Source organism: Pelodiscus sinensis, chromosome 25, assembly GCF_049634645.1.
Source record: "Pelodiscus sinensis isolate JC-2024 chromosome 25, ASM4963464v1, whole genome shotgun sequence".
Taxonomy (NCBI): Eukaryota; Metazoa; Chordata; order Testudines; family Trionychidae; genus Pelodiscus; species Pelodiscus sinensis.
In genome coordinates, this window is record NC_134735.1 from 12,164,907 (window position 1) to 12,181,035 (window position 16,129).

General features: G+C 58.0%; 1 protein-coding gene across 4 annotated transcripts in view; it reads right to left on the reverse strand.

Annotated features, from left to right (window-relative positions):
* MAP3K6 (mitogen-activated protein kinase kinase kinase 6) overlaps nucleotides 1-13,615 on the reverse strand; it is a 30,618-nt gene extending 17,003 nt beyond the window's left edge. For 2 of the 4 annotated variants that reach the window (XM_075909165.1, XM_075909164.1), the window contains exons 1-4: nucleotides 13,109-13,599; nucleotides 8,668-8,807; nucleotides 5,407-5,430; nucleotides 3,903-4,090 (exon numbers count right to left, since the gene is read on the reverse strand). In XM_075909165.1, the coding sequence (XP_075765280.1) occupies nucleotides 3,903-4,090; nucleotides 5,407-5,430; nucleotides 8,668-8,807; nucleotides 13,109-13,406 (650 nt within the window). In that variant the 5' untranslated portion in view covers nucleotides 13,407-13,599. Of the gene's footprint in view, nucleotides 1-3,902; nucleotides 4,091-5,406; nucleotides 5,431-8,667; nucleotides 8,808-13,108 lie in introns of all 4 variants that reach the window. The other 2 variants (XM_075909166.1, XM_075909162.1) reach the window with 2 other exon arrangements.
* Between the last annotated feature and the right edge of the window lie 2,514 nt (nucleotides 13,616-16,129).

Genomic DNA, 16,129 nt, shown 5'->3' on the forward strand with positions numbered 1-16,129 from the left:
GGTCACCTGGTCCTCAAGAGAGGCTGAACATACTTCCACAGTGAGTCATGCCCAGCCTTCCCTGCCTCATCCAGATAGTGTTGGAGACCCCAGGGAAACTGAGGCAGACACACACAGGGTTACTACAGAACAGCCCAGGACAGCAGAATCACATCCAATACAAATACACAGTGAATACAGCGCCTACAAGAGTGATACAATCCCCACTACGTTACACCCCCGCTCTGCTGTGGTGAGGGCCTAAGTTCCCCCTAGGACAGGGCTGGGCAAAATACGGCCCATGGACCACCCTGCCGGGACTCAGGCACACAGCTGCTGCGGGTTTAAAGCGCAGTCCAGCTGCTCTCTGCTCTGGATCTCTTGTGATCTCCCCGCCCCCAGACCAATCCACAACTCCTATTGGCCAGAAAGAACCAGCCAACAGGAATTGACCCCAGCCAATCTTTCAGCTCCTATTGGCTGGAAACAACCAGCCAATAGGAGCTGAGAGATTGGCCTGGGGGATGGCCCCGCCCCGCAAGCCTTTCCCACCTCCACCAGCTGATAGCCACATGGCAAGAACAGCCTGTAGATCAAAGTGATTGGGGGCTGCAGCAGGCAGGAAGCCCAGCCTGCCTTGGGGGTGCTGGCCAGGAGATGCTTAGGTAAGCGCCTCCCAGCCAGAGCCTGCCCCTCCCGCACCCCAACTCTCACCCCTGGTCACCATCCAAACCCTCTGCATCCCCCGCCCCAAGTCACAACTCCCTCCCACACCCTGTACTCCCTCCTCCACTCCTCCCCCAGGCCAGAATCCTCTCCTGCACCCAAACACCCTGCACCCCAATCCCCTGACCCAGGTCACAACCCCTCCCTCCAACCAAACTCCCTCTCAGACCTCACACCCTCTCCTCCACCCCAGTCCCTTACCCGGTGCGCCCTTTTGTACCCAGCCTCCATCCTAGACCCCGCACCTCCTCCACAGAAAAGTGTGGCCCTTGACCACTTTCCAAAATCTTGGAGTGCCCCCCCACCCCAAATTATCACCCACCCCTGCTCTAGGGTCCGCACAAAGAATTTCAATCCCGCCCACCTTCCCAGCAGGGCAGTGCAGCAGCACTCACCCTCCTGGAAAGTAAGCTGCCACTGGTGGGCTCGCTGGGGGAGGGGAGGCCTCCAGGTTGCAGTGCAGCTGCTCCTGGGGCTGGAGCCCCCTGCAGCCCTTTCCCTCCCTCCCTCCCACACCTCTCTCCCCCCCCTCACTGCCCTCGGAGCCCCCTGCTTCCGCCCCCTCTCCCCCAGTCTGCTGCTGGCTTCCTCCCCTCAGGCTCCTCACATGTCGCTGCCCCACCCCCAGCATCCCACTCCCTGCAAACTCTGGGCACTGTCAGTAGCTTCCCTCCGCCACAGGCAGCAACTTGCAGCCAGCCCTGCAAGGAGCAGCCTGAGACAGCCCCTGCTCTGCACACAGGGGGCCCAGGGATCAGCGCTCCCTGGGGGGGAATGGGGGGGGAGCACGTCTCACCTTCTCCGCACGGGGGGGGGGGGGGGGGGGGCGCTGCCTGTGAGCAGAGCTCTGGATCCCAGCAAGGGTGGGCCAGCCTGTAGTCTCTGCACTGGGAGAGTTCCTCGGGGAGCAGCGCGACTGACGAATGCCGCGGTGGTATCCATCTGAACCTGCGCCTGTGACCTCAATATGGGCGCCAGGGCCGGCTCTCCGGAGCGAAGGGCCCGATTCCGGGGGTGGGGCCGCACATGCGCGGGGCCCTGGGCAGCACAGCACATGTGTCACGTGCCGGAGCCACGACGCGTGCGCCGTGCGTCCCGGATATCACGACGCACGCGCAGTGCCCCAGGAGTACAATGCATGCATGGCCCCCCCGGGCGCACGCACTGTTTCCCTGGGCGCGGGGCCCCACGCCGGGGAATCGGCCTAAGGCCGGCCCTGATGGGCGCACAAGCCAAAACTCACTCCCCTCCCGGATGGAAACTCTTAGAAGGAACCCTGGTGGGGACCCTTGAGCTCAGACAGCCGCAGACCCCACAGCCCAGCGCTGAGACCTGGGAGATCCGGAGCATGACTGCAGGGCTACCCCCACCCCCCGCTTCCCCAGCCTGGGCCCCTCTGCCATCGTCCCACACAGCCCTGCGCTGGTTCCCTGGGAGTGCACCGCACCCACAGCAGCTGTCGGGAGGGTCATAGTGCAGGGCCATATGCCAGCAGAGCCCGCAAGTGCGGGAAGGCAGATTCCACTGGCTTGGAAGCTCCCCTGCAACCTCTCCCAGGCCTGGGCCGTCCCTACATCACCCACAGCTCCCCCCCCAAACACACTCCCAGCCTGCACTTCCCCCCCCACACACACTCCCAGCCTGCACTTCCCCCCCCCACACACACTCCCAGCCTGCACTTCCCCCCCCACACACACTCCCAGCCTGCACTGCCCCCCTCCAACACACACACTCCCAGCCTACACTGTCCTCCCCACACACACTCCCAGCCTGCACTCCTATGACTGAGATCTCCCCAGCAGGAGGGGGAAGGCTTCCTTCCTGCTCTCTGAAGCCTGAGCCATCTGTCAAAGACAGGAAATTGCAGTGCCTGAGCCATTGCATCACAGTCCAGAGCTGCAGCTCCAGCGCAGGCACCCCCCCCCCCCCCCCCCCCCAGGCTGCAGGAAAGCAGTGTGGCGCAAGACTCACAGCTGGGGTGCTTGGCAGAGCTGCCCTCGACACTAGATCGGCTCAGCCCCTCCCGGCATCCTCCCCATTCCTCCCAGCTCGCGGGACTGGCCTGGAAGTGTCGACACCCTGCAAGGCGAGGGAGCCAATCTCCAACATCCAGGCTATTTAACGGGACACAAGCGTGGGGAACCGCAGGCTGCAAGCGTTTGCTAAGTGCTGGTTTTGCACCGTGCAGGGGACAGAGAAAGGGGAGAGACGCGACGGCCCACTGGTTTGCTCCTGGCTCGGGCAGGGCAGGGGCTGACGTGTGCCGTGGCGAGCCCCTTGGCCGGATGCGGAGCTCCTTGGAGTGCTCATACCCGGCTCTTGTACGGAGCCTGCTCCAAGCAGCCACTTCCCAGGCTGCAGAGCGCCCCGGGAACGCCAGCGCGTTGGCGCCGCGGGATGCCTCGTGCCCTTGGCCTTGCTGCTGGACGCGGCACTTGTTTTCAGTGGGAGTCGCAGCAGAGGCAACGGGGCCGCTCGCCGAGAATGGTGCTGGGGAGGGGAGAACCCGCCTGGACCTGCAGCCCTGGGAGGCTCATCTGCCCAGCCCAGCTCCCCGTACGGACCACTCCTTGTAAGGCTGCGCCTGGGCAGGTCATCAGCTGCGGGGATCAAACCTGGGGCATCCGAAGGTGCTTCCCCGGCCAGAACTAGCCTGCTCAGGGCAGGGCTACAACCCCCTACTTTCCCCGCGTCCCCTGGGGGTGGCTGGGATATGTACACAGGGTGCTCAGCTGCCTCCAAGCTCAGGCTGAAGAGGCAGCTGCCTTATGATCCAGCGATTCAATCTCTTCTGCCAAGGACGCAGCCAGGGGCACAGCCCTACCCCCACAGCCCCCCGCCCTGCGTTCCTGTCCCCCCAGGGCCAGGCGGCCAATCTCTTGGGCTTGGCCGTTCATTCCACTCGCCCCAGGAGAGTCGCCTTGTGCCATCGGTCCCTGCCACGCCGGCACGTCCTGGGAGTTACACACACCACAGTCCAGGTGCCCTGCAGAAGGGCAGGCTGAGCCCAAGCTGGGCTCCATGGCAACCCCAGCGATGGCTCCCTGCAGCGACCACGGGAGGTAAGGGCCTGTCCTCTCAGGCTCCCGCACTTGGGGTAGCAACTCAACCCTTCAGGCTCCAAATGGACCACGCCCACCCTCCCTGCCCCTCTCCAAACCCCCCCCACCCGGCAGGCCTGGCCAGCGGGGCGGTACCAGGAGCTGGTGGGGGTGCCCTCCAGCAGCTTGGTGAGACGCCCCGCCAGGGGGGTGAAGAAGGCCTCCACGTCGAAGCTGGGCTGGAAGAGCTCGGTCAGGCACTTCATGGTGCTGGCGTCGCAGCACAGGACTTTGTTCTGGGCCGTCACCACGTAGGGGATGAAGGTGTAGCTGCTGCTGTGGTCCTGCCGGGGAGAGACGGGGTGTCAGGAGTCAGGGCTTCTCCCCCGTCTCCTCCCGCCCCCCCAAAGCCTGTCCTCCCTCACCTCAGAAAGGCAGCCCCATAGATTTTACCCAGGGCCAGCATCCTTCACCGCTCGTGGCTGGCTGGCCTCAGCCCAGCTCTGAGGCAGCCCTGGGGGCAGGGTAGTTCCATTCCCACAGCCCAGTTGTTCCCTGGGCCCTCAGCCCCAGTGGCCAGCCAGGGGTCTTGGTCCCCATGAAGGTGGTGGTATTGGTGACAGAGATGCTGCCGTGCTGAGACCCACCAACTCATTTCACGTAACGCCCTCCAGACAGCAAGGAAAGGAAGCGGGGAGCTCTCCCAAGCCCTAGGCAGAGCCTGCCCACACAGGAGGCCAAAATACAACGTCACTTGCCATGCAGCCTGCACAGGCCTTTTTAATACCAGCTGTGCCACTCCCTTTGCTGCACGCTCCAGCCAGCGGTGCGAGAGTTAACCACCCTGGCAGTCAAACAGCCATGAAGCCCCAGAGTTACCACCACAATGAGAAGGCCAAGGGCTGCCACCCTGAACAGGCGAGAGATCTGCCCCAGGCCCGGTCCCCTCCTCCCCAGGCCAGATCCTTGGGGACAAGGCCTTGCCAGGCCCAGGGGTGTCTGTAGCGCTCAGGCCTAGGGGAGTTGGGGGCACTGGACTGCTGCAGAGACGGGAAGGAAGGTGTCCACACCCTAGCGTGCCTGGCTCTCCCAAAGAGCTGCCACACTCAGGTTTGAGACCAAGGAGCAGCTGAATGTGGATTTTCAGAAACGTGGTTGGAGGCTTCAGCCAGCTTTACCCACCCACCCCCAATCGGCAGGGCAGCCAACCGGGCGAAGACAGCAAGGACCCGCTGTAAGATTCAGCTGGGCCTGTCCCACATGATCAGCTCCTTGCCACCGAGCCTGGGGCATCGGGGAGGGCGAAGTGGGGGACTCTCTCGTCTTCCCAGCCTGTTTCTGCTCATGCCGGAACAACAGGTGGGCGGCGGGGGGCGCACAGACCAGCACTAATCTGTAGTGACACAGCCGTTTGCAAATGCCAGGCTGGCACAACGGGCGGTGCAGAGAGCCCAGCAGGGAGAGGGCTGAAGGGAAGGACCGAGGTGCATGGGCAGGAAGCTTCCCCAGAGCCACCACAGCGATGATGGGCTCAGGAGATGCAATTAGCCCATGTCGCCTCCCTTCTCTCTCCCTGGCTCAGGGCTGATGGGGCGGAGAAACGAGAACAAACAGGCAGGGTAAAAAAAAAATCAATTCACGGAAAGTAAACGGCACTTACTGAGTTCTTCTGGCAGATCTCCTCCTAGACAGAGGGAAGGGGGATATTTAGCTGTCGATTCAACCGAGACGGAGCATGTTAGCCGCGACAAATAGCCACGGTGGGAATTATTTCACCTGCTCGGCGGTGAGACACCATGGGGATGGGCCGCACAACACACCGAGAGAAATTCACTACACAACCCGCCCTGTGCATGGACGTTCTCAGCTCTCTCCACCCCCAACATCTGGATGGCAACAGGGATCAGGGGACTGGAAAAACGTATCTATTTCTGATGGGATCTTGCAGCCTTCGAATGTTCTCCCTCTACCAGCCCCGCCTGGACGCTGGGAGCGGAGGTTGTTTCCGGAATAGGCCGTTAGCTGGGAACATTTCACTGGGGAAAACGAGCCCTTTTAATACATTGCTAGTGCCGGGTCACTGGGTGGAGGGCTTGGAAAGGAGGCTGGCAGCATTTTACAGCCAAGCAGCAGCACAGCCATTTGCTGAATGCTTTCTCCCCTTCTTGGCGGCTTGGAACTGGAGTGCCCTTTAATCCTGGCAGGGGTCACAACTGCACCCAAACCACGGCGCATGGGTCAGTCCTGCCTATGGGTGGGAGGTGGTGGGAGTATGTGGGGCTTAGGAATTCATGCTAGTGGTGCTTTTTTTCCTAAAAGGACCGAAGTGTGTAAAGCCGCAATTCCCAAAGTATGGGTCACCACCCAGTACTGGGACACAGGATGTGGGGTACTGGGTCAGCAACCGCTGGGAAGCTCCCCATGGGGAGAGTTCCCCAGCAGGGAGCTCCCCAGTGGCTGCCAGGGAGTCGTGGGCATAAACCGTTTTTCCCAACTGGGACACAAGAAAAAAAGTTTGAAAACTTCTGGCCGAGGGGGCTTGCAAAGTCCCAAGCAGCTACTTCATTTAGAGCCCGATCCAAAGTTCATTGGTCATGGGGGGGTGTTTCTATCAATTTCAGTGGGCTTTGGACCCTGGATCCAGGCCAAAAAGCTCTGCTAGGCTGACATTCCAGGTCCAGTTTTCCCTAAAGCAGCAGGGCTAATTGCCAGCACTGGGCAGAGGTACTGAAAGGTGACGGGGTGAAAGTGGAAAAGTGACTCAGAACATGTGCCTCAGATTTGAAGCAGGGGCAGCTTGGCCTCCCCCACCCCCTTAAGTGGTTTATGTCCAGAAGGAAAAAGGATTTGTTCTTATCTCCAAGGGAGCCTCATTTGCATTCTGTCCTGCACCCTATGTCTATTGTCAGGAGACTGCTGCTCACCGCGCTAGGGTCAGAGCAGATGGGGGCTTTATCCCGTGGAAAGACCAAGCTCCAGGGCATGGAGCAGTGGCAAATGTCCCTATCTAACAGTTCCTGGGACTGGGAACAGAGAGCCCGCTGGGGTTAGGTGCACTGGAGTGGCCCAGAACAGACGCATGCAGGACTAGGATGCTTCCTGACGCGCTTGACCAATGATCAGAAACAGAACACTTAGACACCCAGCATCCAGCTAACCATTGTTCAACATCCCATTAGTTTTGCTGCCCTTTAGATTAGCTGGAATGTAAAATCTAATTACAGTAAAACCTGTGTTATCTGGCACGCTCGGGGATTAGGCGTTCCGGTTATCTAAAAATTCCGGTTATCTGAGGGTCCCCATGAACCTAGGAAAAATCAATGGACAATAATTGTAAAATTCAAGTGTTTAATAATGGTAGTTTTGTAGTGTGAGGCAGTTGGTCTCACATTTCTATTTTGAGTTAAAGATGAATGGGAGAGGTCTAGGTTGGATATTCGGAAAAACTATTTCCCTAGGAGGGTGGGGAAGCACTGGGATGGGTTCCTAGGGAGGGGGTGGAATCTCCATCCGCGGAGGTTTTTAAGTCCCAGCTTGACAAAGCCCTGGCTGGGTTGATTTAGTTGGGATTGGTCCTGCCTTGGGCAGGGGGCTGGACTTGATGACCTTCTGAGGTTTCTTCCAGCTCTATGATTGTGTGATTGGTACTTCTTAAATCAAAAATTGTTAAGCCAATCATGGTAAACCAAGCCAGGCCTGTGCGCACAAAGATGTGCCAGTACTGAGGCTGGGGGCAATGCCGGGTAACTAAGTTTTCTGGTTAACAGAGTGCCGGATAACAAAGGTTTCACTGTAATTGGTTAAATGGGTTAAACATTGTGTTTAACCAGTTAACCGATTAAAGGTGATGTGGACAGGGGGGTTGCTCCAGTCCAGCCCAGTTTGCTGCAGGTCTGGGTGCCCCTCTGGCAGGGGCTACTCCAGACTCCAGAGCAGCCTCTGTCTGCAGCGGGGTGCCTGGGCCTGCCGTGGACAGAGGCTGCTCCAGATGATCGGAGCAGCCCCAGTTCATGATGGGCCCCCAATGGGGCTGAAGCAGCCCCTCCTGGAGCTGCTCCAGTCCCCATCAGTTGATGGTTAACCGGAACTGGTAAGCATCACCTGTAAGGGTGATGCTTACTGGTTAACCAGATAGCCAGTTAATCTTTCACATCCCTACTTCCAGACAGCATTTCAAGCCAGGAGAGGAAAAAATGGGCTTGGGATTAAGGCACTGAACTGGGACTCGGAAGACCTGTGATCAGGTCCTAGCTCTGCTACTGACTCAGGAGAACCTTGGGAAAGTCACTTTGTCTCGCTAGGCCTGTTTCCCATCTGTTAAAAGGGGTAAAATATCCCCCCCACCCCACACACTGTTGTCAGATTGTGGGGCAGGGACCATAGGCTACTGTACGTGCCCAGCACAATCAGGCCCTGATCTCAGTTAGAGCCTCATGCTACCCTAAAACAAGTAATCGGAGGCCAGGTAACTAAGTCTAGTTCTTGGCTCAGCTGAGCGCGCTCTTGCCAATCCCCTCCCTCCCTCCTCCACATTCCATGTCCAGGCATTTCCTTATCGTAGGAGATGGAAGGGTGACAGGACTTTGCAAAGGGGCTGCAGCCTCCTCCTACGCGGTTATGCAGCCAAGAATCTCTGTGGGCTCCCATTTGCTGGTGAGTACTGAGAGCTCAGGCTTCAAGCAGCTTTGCAAAGGACTAAGGCCGCCGCAGTCACCTAAAACTGGGAAACTGAGGCACGGGGCGATGTGAGGAGGCCAGGGAGAGGCCACCTGGCTCCCAGTCTGCCACTCTAACCACCGGCTTTTTCTCCCTAAGGCGTCCATCTCCTGTGTGTAGCCAAAGGCACTTCCTGGCTCACGGGGCCATTCTCGCCCCCGGGGTGGCTCGGAGCTTGGAGCCGAGGGGCCCGGTCCCCACCCACCTTGAGGGCCTGCAGGTCCGGCAGGTCGGTGTGGCAGCACAGGAGGACGTTGTTGGTCATGCTGAAGCTCTCCCGCACCCCCAGGTGGTAGAAAAGGGAGGGCTGGCACAAGGAGTTGCTCACTTCCACCACGGCCACATCTGCGGGGAAGCAGCAAGGGAAGCATCAGACACCCGCCTGCGCCGCTCGCCTCCTTTCACGCACCCGCATGTGGATGAGGACAGGGCTGGGGGAATCCCCCACGATCCCCTCCCCCAGGCCTCCCGCCCCAGGGAGACTCACGTTGCAGGCTTAGAACGTCCTAGTGTTGGGGATACAGGGGCCTGGAGCAGCACCAGCCCACAGGGCCAATGGCCAGGCCTGGCCCTCGCCCCAGATGCTGCGTCTCACACTCACAGGCCACCCTGGTCTCTATTTCTGCCAGCCAGAGACCCCCCTCGTGCCGCTCCACTGCTCCCCTCCGGGCCCTGCAACATGGAGCCTGCGAACCTGGCTGCCTGCTGCACACAGACAGCCACGCCCCGGTACTCAGCACACTCAGGAGCAGGCCTTCAGAGGCTGCATCCCCAGCAGGGCTCCTGCAGGCAGCCACGATCACTGATTCAACCCTGCATCCGTCTGCCATGGCGGCTGGCAAGTCAGCACAGCAGAGCGGACCCAGCTCGCCGCAGGCTGCACAAAGGCGCTGCCCCATCGCCTCCTGGTAGGTGGGGGGGGAGGGGGTCCGATCACTGCAACACCCACGTGCAGACACGTTTCACAGAGTGCGGCAGCAGAGCAGGAAAAGCAAGCCGTCTCCATGACCCCCCAGCTGGAGCAGAGCCAGATCTGAGGAACACGGGTACAGCAAGGTCTGGAAGCCCCAGTGACAATGCAACAGCCCACTTTGGACGTCACCCTCCGAGGGGGGATCCAAAACCAACCTTGCAACCTGCCCACACGCTGAGCTCCATTATAGTATTATAGCGCCACTAGGGGAAACTGAGGCACAGGGCGGCTAAGGCTCCACTTCCTGCAGGACCAAGGAGTCAACCTCCCATTGACTTCAAGCATCTCAAGCGCTCAGCAGCTCTTGAAAAATTCAGGCCCCGACACGGTTTATCCCCAAGCCTGGGACAGAGCCCAGGACTCTGAAGTCCCCTGCCCCTCTGCTCTGGCAGTAGCGTGAGGCTGGAGGGGGCACACCAGATCTGACAATCTACTGGCCCATAGCTCTAGCCAGGCTCTCAACTGGGGATCTCTGCCAGCCTCCCAGCATTATCGATAAACCAGTGTGTTTCCTCCCCCGGGACCCGGCTGGGAGCCAGAACAGAGAGTGACAGAGGCGGAAGGTGAGATGTGACAGGTCCAATGGAATAAATCACGTTAAGCAAGGGACGTCCCGCTGCCTAACCTCTCCTGGGGGGAGGGGAGGAATCTAAGCCACTGCAGAGGGCAAAGATCCGCAGTAAGCAGGTCCCTCCTCTGCTCCAGATGAACCAGGAGCATCGCAGATGTTGGGTGAGGAAACCTCAGACTGACAGGAAGTCTGCACGAGTTATTTCCACATCTTTTGAGATCCTTCTGGTCCCGGAGTCCTTAAAGGGCCAGGCTCTTGCTTTTGATTTGTCCTTGAACGGCACACACAGACCATGCCATCCTTGCAAGGCAGGGGAGTCTAGCAGGCCAGCAGGGGGCGAGCAGAACAGAACGACTTCTTCCCATGGTGGATGTAAGAAGCGGGCGTAGATTATAAAGCCAGAAGCGACTACTGTGATCCTCCAGGCTGACTCCCTGCCCAACAGGCTGGAGAACCTCTGAGTTGGTTCCAGGTGGGAAAAACAACCCAGCTGGACTTCAACGTTGCCAGTGAAGGGAGATGCTCCAGCAGCTTCCCGGACAGGTGAAAACAGACACCAGAGAAAAACCCACTGCCCAGAGAAAGGAGCACTGCCAACAGGCACAGCGGAGCGGCCAGGGAGCAATCAGTTGGTTGGCAGAGCCCCGCACGGATACAAACTTTGCATCCACAGTCCGCACGTGTGGTCAGTGGACAGCCGCAGGTCTGCAGAGCTCTTTCTACTGAGGCTGGAGCCCCTCATAGACTCATAGACTTTAAGGTCAGAAGGGACCATTATGATCGTCTAGTCTGACCCCCTGCACAGTGCAGGCCACAGAATCTCGCCCACCCCTCCTAGAATAATCCTCTCACCTATATCTCAGATATTGAAGCCTTCAAATACTTTGAAGACCCCAAGATGCAGAGAATCCTCCAGCTGTGATCTGTACCCCATGCTACAGAGGAAGGCAAAAAACCTCCAGGGCCTCTGCCAATCAACCATGGAGGAAAATTCCTTCCCAGCCCCAAATATGGTGATCAGCTAAACCCTGAGCATGTGGGCAAGACTCACCAGCAAGACACCCAGAAAGTTCTCTATAGTAACTCCTATCATCCCTCCATTGGCCTATTTACCACTGATAATGAATGGTCAATTAGTTACCAAGATCATGTTATCTCATCAAACCATCCCTTTCATGAACCCATCGGCTACGTCTAGACTGGCATGATTTTCCGAAAATGCTTTTAACGGAAAAGTTTTCTGTTAAAAGCATTTTCGGAAAAGCGCGTCTAGATTGGCAGGATGCTTTTCCGCAAAAAAGCCCCGATCGCCATTTTCCCGATCGGGGCTTTTTTGCAGAAAACAGTACTATGCTGTTTACACTGGCCCTTTTGCGCAAAAGTCTTTCGGAAAAAGACTTTTGCCCGAACGGGAACAGCATAGTATTTCCGGAAAAGCACTGACAATCTTACATGAGATCGTCAGTGCTTTTCCGGAAATTCAAGTGGCCAGTGTAGACAGCTAGCAAGTTTTTCCACAAAAGCAGATGATTTTGCGGAAAAGCTCGCCAGTCTAGACACAGCCATCTAGTTTAATCTTGAAGCCAGATAGATCTTTTGCCCCCACTACTTCCCTTGGAAGGCCGTTCCAGAACCTCACTCCTCTAATGGTTAGAAACCTTCGTCTAATCTCAAGTCTAAACTTCCTACTAGCCAGCTTATATCCATTTGTTCTTGTGTCCACATTGGTATTAAGCTTAAATAATTCCTCTCCCTCCCTGGTATTTATCCCTCTAATGTATTTAAAGAGTGCAATCATGTCCCCCCTCAGCCTTCTTTTGGTTAAGGTAAACAAACCAAGCTCCTTGAGTCTCCTTTCATAAGACAGGTTTCCCATTCCTCAGATCATCCTAATGGCCCTTCTTTGTACTTCTTACACCTCGTGGTACATCCTGCCTGGTCAGCACTGGGGAAGCTGGCACTACAGATGTTTATGTTGCACCTGTCCTGGGACCTTTTGTCACCACTGACTTTTCATACACCAAAAGAAAAAAAATAAAGATGCAAAATACCCTCTCACCGGCCCTCTCCCATCCCCATACGCTCCCCTCCTGGGCTGTGACCACAGCTGGGTGCAACTCAAATCCCACTGGCACAGGGTATGATACTGGCAGCACCATCCCGCGCTGCTCACGGAGCCCAGAACAATTGGAGCTGCCAGGAGCCCATGCAAAAAAACAGCTGCAGGTTTTACTCTTCTTTCCCGGCATGAGAGGGAAACAGAAAACAGGACCAGGAGGAAGCAACTGAGCAGGATGCTGGGAACAGGGTTCTAATCCTGCTGCTGCTCACACAAATGTGAGCAAGTCACTTAAGCACTTCTGCAAACGTTCAGCTACCTGTGAAACAACGGTAACAGAACCCAGACAACCCCCACGTTAACAGTGCAAGACTGTTCCTGAGAGTTCGAAATGGAAGGACCAAACATCGCACAGAGCCTCTCATGGTCTAGACTCTCCCCAATGGCCAGCATCAGCTGGGAACTGCACAGTAACATTTGGGATAGAGCGGGGAGCTCCCTGCTCCAGGACAGGCTCCTGCCATTTGAGCTAAAGAAGAATCACCCCCCTGGCAGTGCAGGGACTATGACACACAGCCAAGCAGTTCCCACTCCACCCAGTAGAGGTCAGTGGTGCAGCATACATCCCAGCTAATAATGAGTTAAGACCCCAAAGAAGGAGACGCTTGGTTTCATTTGCCAGCAGGTGTCCACGGTGGGGGACCATGCCCACTTGGTACCCAACTTGGGAGGAGCTGCCGTGGCGAGAGACAGAAATGAGGGGCGACTCCCCTCCCCCCCCCCCCCAATACCCAGATCCGCCAGGGAGCCTGGGCAGCAGGCCGGGGGGGCGGTGCCTTCCTGCAGCCCCTGATTAAAACTAAACTCCTCCCCGCTGCCTGCTGCCGCCCTCCCTCGCCTTGGCAGAAGCCGCCCGACCTGTTCGTCCGCTTTCGCTGCCAGCACAAGCCTCAAGCCTGCCCCACCCGCCACGGCTCCGAGCCGGAGGCGCCGCCCCCGCTGGCTGAGCCCGGGCGCAACTCATGGCAGCGGCGGCGACTCACCGGCGTTGTAGAAGCAGTCCAGGGTGGCCGTGTCCCCCAGCGCCAGCGTGCCGAAGGGCACCGCCTCCAGCTGCGCCCGCGCCTCCTGGCAGGCTTCCCGCAGGCAGCGCAGGGGCAGCGACTCCGCACCCCCCGAGCCCTCGTTGAGGACGCAGACCACGCTCAGCGCCCGGCTCCGGCCGCCGCCGCCCCGCGGGCCCGGGGCCCCGAACTCCGGCTTGCAGGGGGCCAGCGCCATGGCCAGGGGGTCCTGCCAGTAGCTGCCGGCGCGCTCTGCCGGCCGGCGCTCCCCGGCCATGCTGGCCCCCGGGGAGGGCGGCACGTGCAGCGGATCCCCGCCCAGCCGGGCCCCTCCGCCTTCCCCGTGCGCCGCTGCCCTCCGGCGAGTGCAGCCGCTCGGGCCGCGGCCGCCCACGTGGGGCCGCGGAGCCCCACCCACCGAAACTTTTCCTGGGTGAGCTCCGGAGAGAGCGGGACTGAGCGTGTCCCGCGCCCACCCCCGCCTTGCTGGGCTGGGCTGGGCTGGGCTCCGCGCCACGGGCCGCCGGGGGCTCTCCAGGATCGCGAAACGGGAGAGCGCCCCAGCGCTACCCTGGCGGGGCCCTCCAGCTGGGAGCCCTCCCCTCCTCCCTGTCTCCTTGGCTTTAAAATCACTCCAGCCGCGGGCTGCAAACAGCGCGTACGCCGCCTCCGGGAGCCGGTGGGAGGGCTTGAGAGCCGGGGTCCAGGAGCATGGTGCAGCGGATTGACACCGGCTAAAGAGCTGGCCCGGTGTTCGGAGGGCGGGGAAGGCCCCGATTCTGCAATGTGGCCCCAGGGTGCAAAAGTGCATGGTTGCAACTAAAAAATACCACAGACCTGCCATGGTTGATTCTGGCTCTTGAGGGCCAGGGCCCCAACTGCCAATGCCTTTTTGTGCACATGCAAAGGTTTGTGTGCACTTAGGCAAGCAAGGGGGCCTGGGCACTGCTAACAGGCCATGGTGGCCCCCCCCATTAATTTTGCAAGCACGTTTCCGGAGGCACTGCAAAGTGGTGGCCTGCAATCTCAGATGCAGCTAGGGAGACTCCAAGCTGCCTCATATTAACTAGACATACCAGGCAAAGACTAAGGTGCAGTTGAACCTTCATTATCTGAATATCATACATTTGGGTCAGTGAAGTTTTGAGAGACTTGCCAGTGCAACCAACATCCATTTATAACATGAGATCTCCAGGATATATATCCCAGATTGGAGATATACCCATCTCATAGAGCTGGACGGGACTTTAAGAGGTCATCAAGTCCAGCCCCTTGCCCGACCAAGTACCATCCCTGAAAGATTTGCCCAGATCCCTAAATGGCCCCCTTAAGGTTTGAACTCACAACCCTGTGTTTAGCAGGCCAATGCTCAAACCACTGAGGAATCTCTCCCTTTAGGGAGGGCAAACTTGTAATGGAAAACGGGTGGCTCAGACAAATGGTGCTTCAGTTAATTGCGGTTCAGTTTTCCATGACGAGAGATGTGGAGGAAAATTAATTCTGGGTCTAGCCAAAGCCTGGCTTTCAGAGTACATGGAGCAAACACAAGAGTCTTTTATAAAGCCCAGGAGAGTCTTTGAAGGCAGTAGGCAGAGAGGAATTCACTCTGCCCTCACCTTGTGCTGTGACGTGCTCTGCCCCCAGGCCTCCGGATTTCACGCAGTCGCAGGATGACAAACCATTTTTTGCTCTCTTCAGAGGGCTTGGGTTGTTTTCTTTGTCCAGCTTTAGGGATGGCTGGAGCAAAATGACATGGCTGACTGCCCGCCCTGGTCTGGAAAATGGGGTAGGAATATGTGTGTGTGTGAAAGAGATGGAGAAAGCAAGTGAGCTGGTCAACCCCGGGCCAGCCACCAGGAAAAACTCCGCTTTCAGCTCCAAAAAGCTGCACACATACATCACACGCTATTTTGATTGGCTCCACTTCCTTCTGTACCCGCCTTAAGCAGAATGTCTATCTCCCCTTGTTCCCCCCCTTAGTGCTTCCAAAAAGCAGCAAGCGCAGAGCTGTTGGGCTTTAGAGGGGTTGGCTGCTATGAGGATGGAAGACAGAGGACACTGTCTTCCTCTGAAGCTCAGAGAGATTTAGTTCCTCTGCAGGGAATAGAGCGCCAGGCCTGGAGTAGTAATGGGCCAGATGCTTGGCTCAGGGCCGCTTTCCTGGAGCAACTGTTTGTTTTTAATTTTAGGATTAAGCATCCGTCTCCTCCCATGCTGAGATAAAGGGCAGAGGGGTAGGAAAGGAAACAAAGCCTGTAAGATAGAAAGCTGCATGGAGCTTTCAAACGGCACCAAAGTGCCTAGCGCTAAGACAGGTAGCCAGGTGCATGGGGGCTGCTTGGAATGAGAGCTCCGAGCCGTCCTAGAGGGCATGGCATGGTTCAGAGGACATTTTATAAAAGACCAAACAAATATGCTGAAGACAACGGAGGATGCTGCTGGCCCAGCCTGGGTCTTGACAGATCCATTTGCGATTAAGCGAGGGCCAGACAGTAGACTCCCCCATCCGTACAAAGGAAGAACATATTACAGTAATTCCTCATTTAACACTAGAGAGATGTTTCAGAAAATGTTCATGTTAAGTGAAAACGTGCTATGCGGGGTCAATTTTCCCATTGAAAATAATGGAAAAGGTGGGGGTTGCGTTTCAAGCGGTGGTGTCTGTTGGGCCTGGGACATGAGGCTGGGGGAGAAAGGGGACTGGGTTACAGCAGGGAGGGGAGGTGTTTGGCTCTGGGGAAGGGAAGGGGAGGAGAGGGGAAGGGGGATTGGGTTGGGAGTATGCCTCTGTGGCGGGTCTGCTAGAACCTGCACTGCGTCTGGTGAGGGGGGTTGCCGGGGAATGGTGCGGCGAGCAGCGAACCCTCTGTTACTTTTCAGGGAGGTGGGGGAAGACCCGTGCAGCCGCCGGCGACGGGCCCAGCCGCCGGCCTGCAAGTGGGGGCAAGGCATCCGGCGAGGGGGAGTCAGTGGGGAATGGCGCGGCGAGCAGCAAACCCT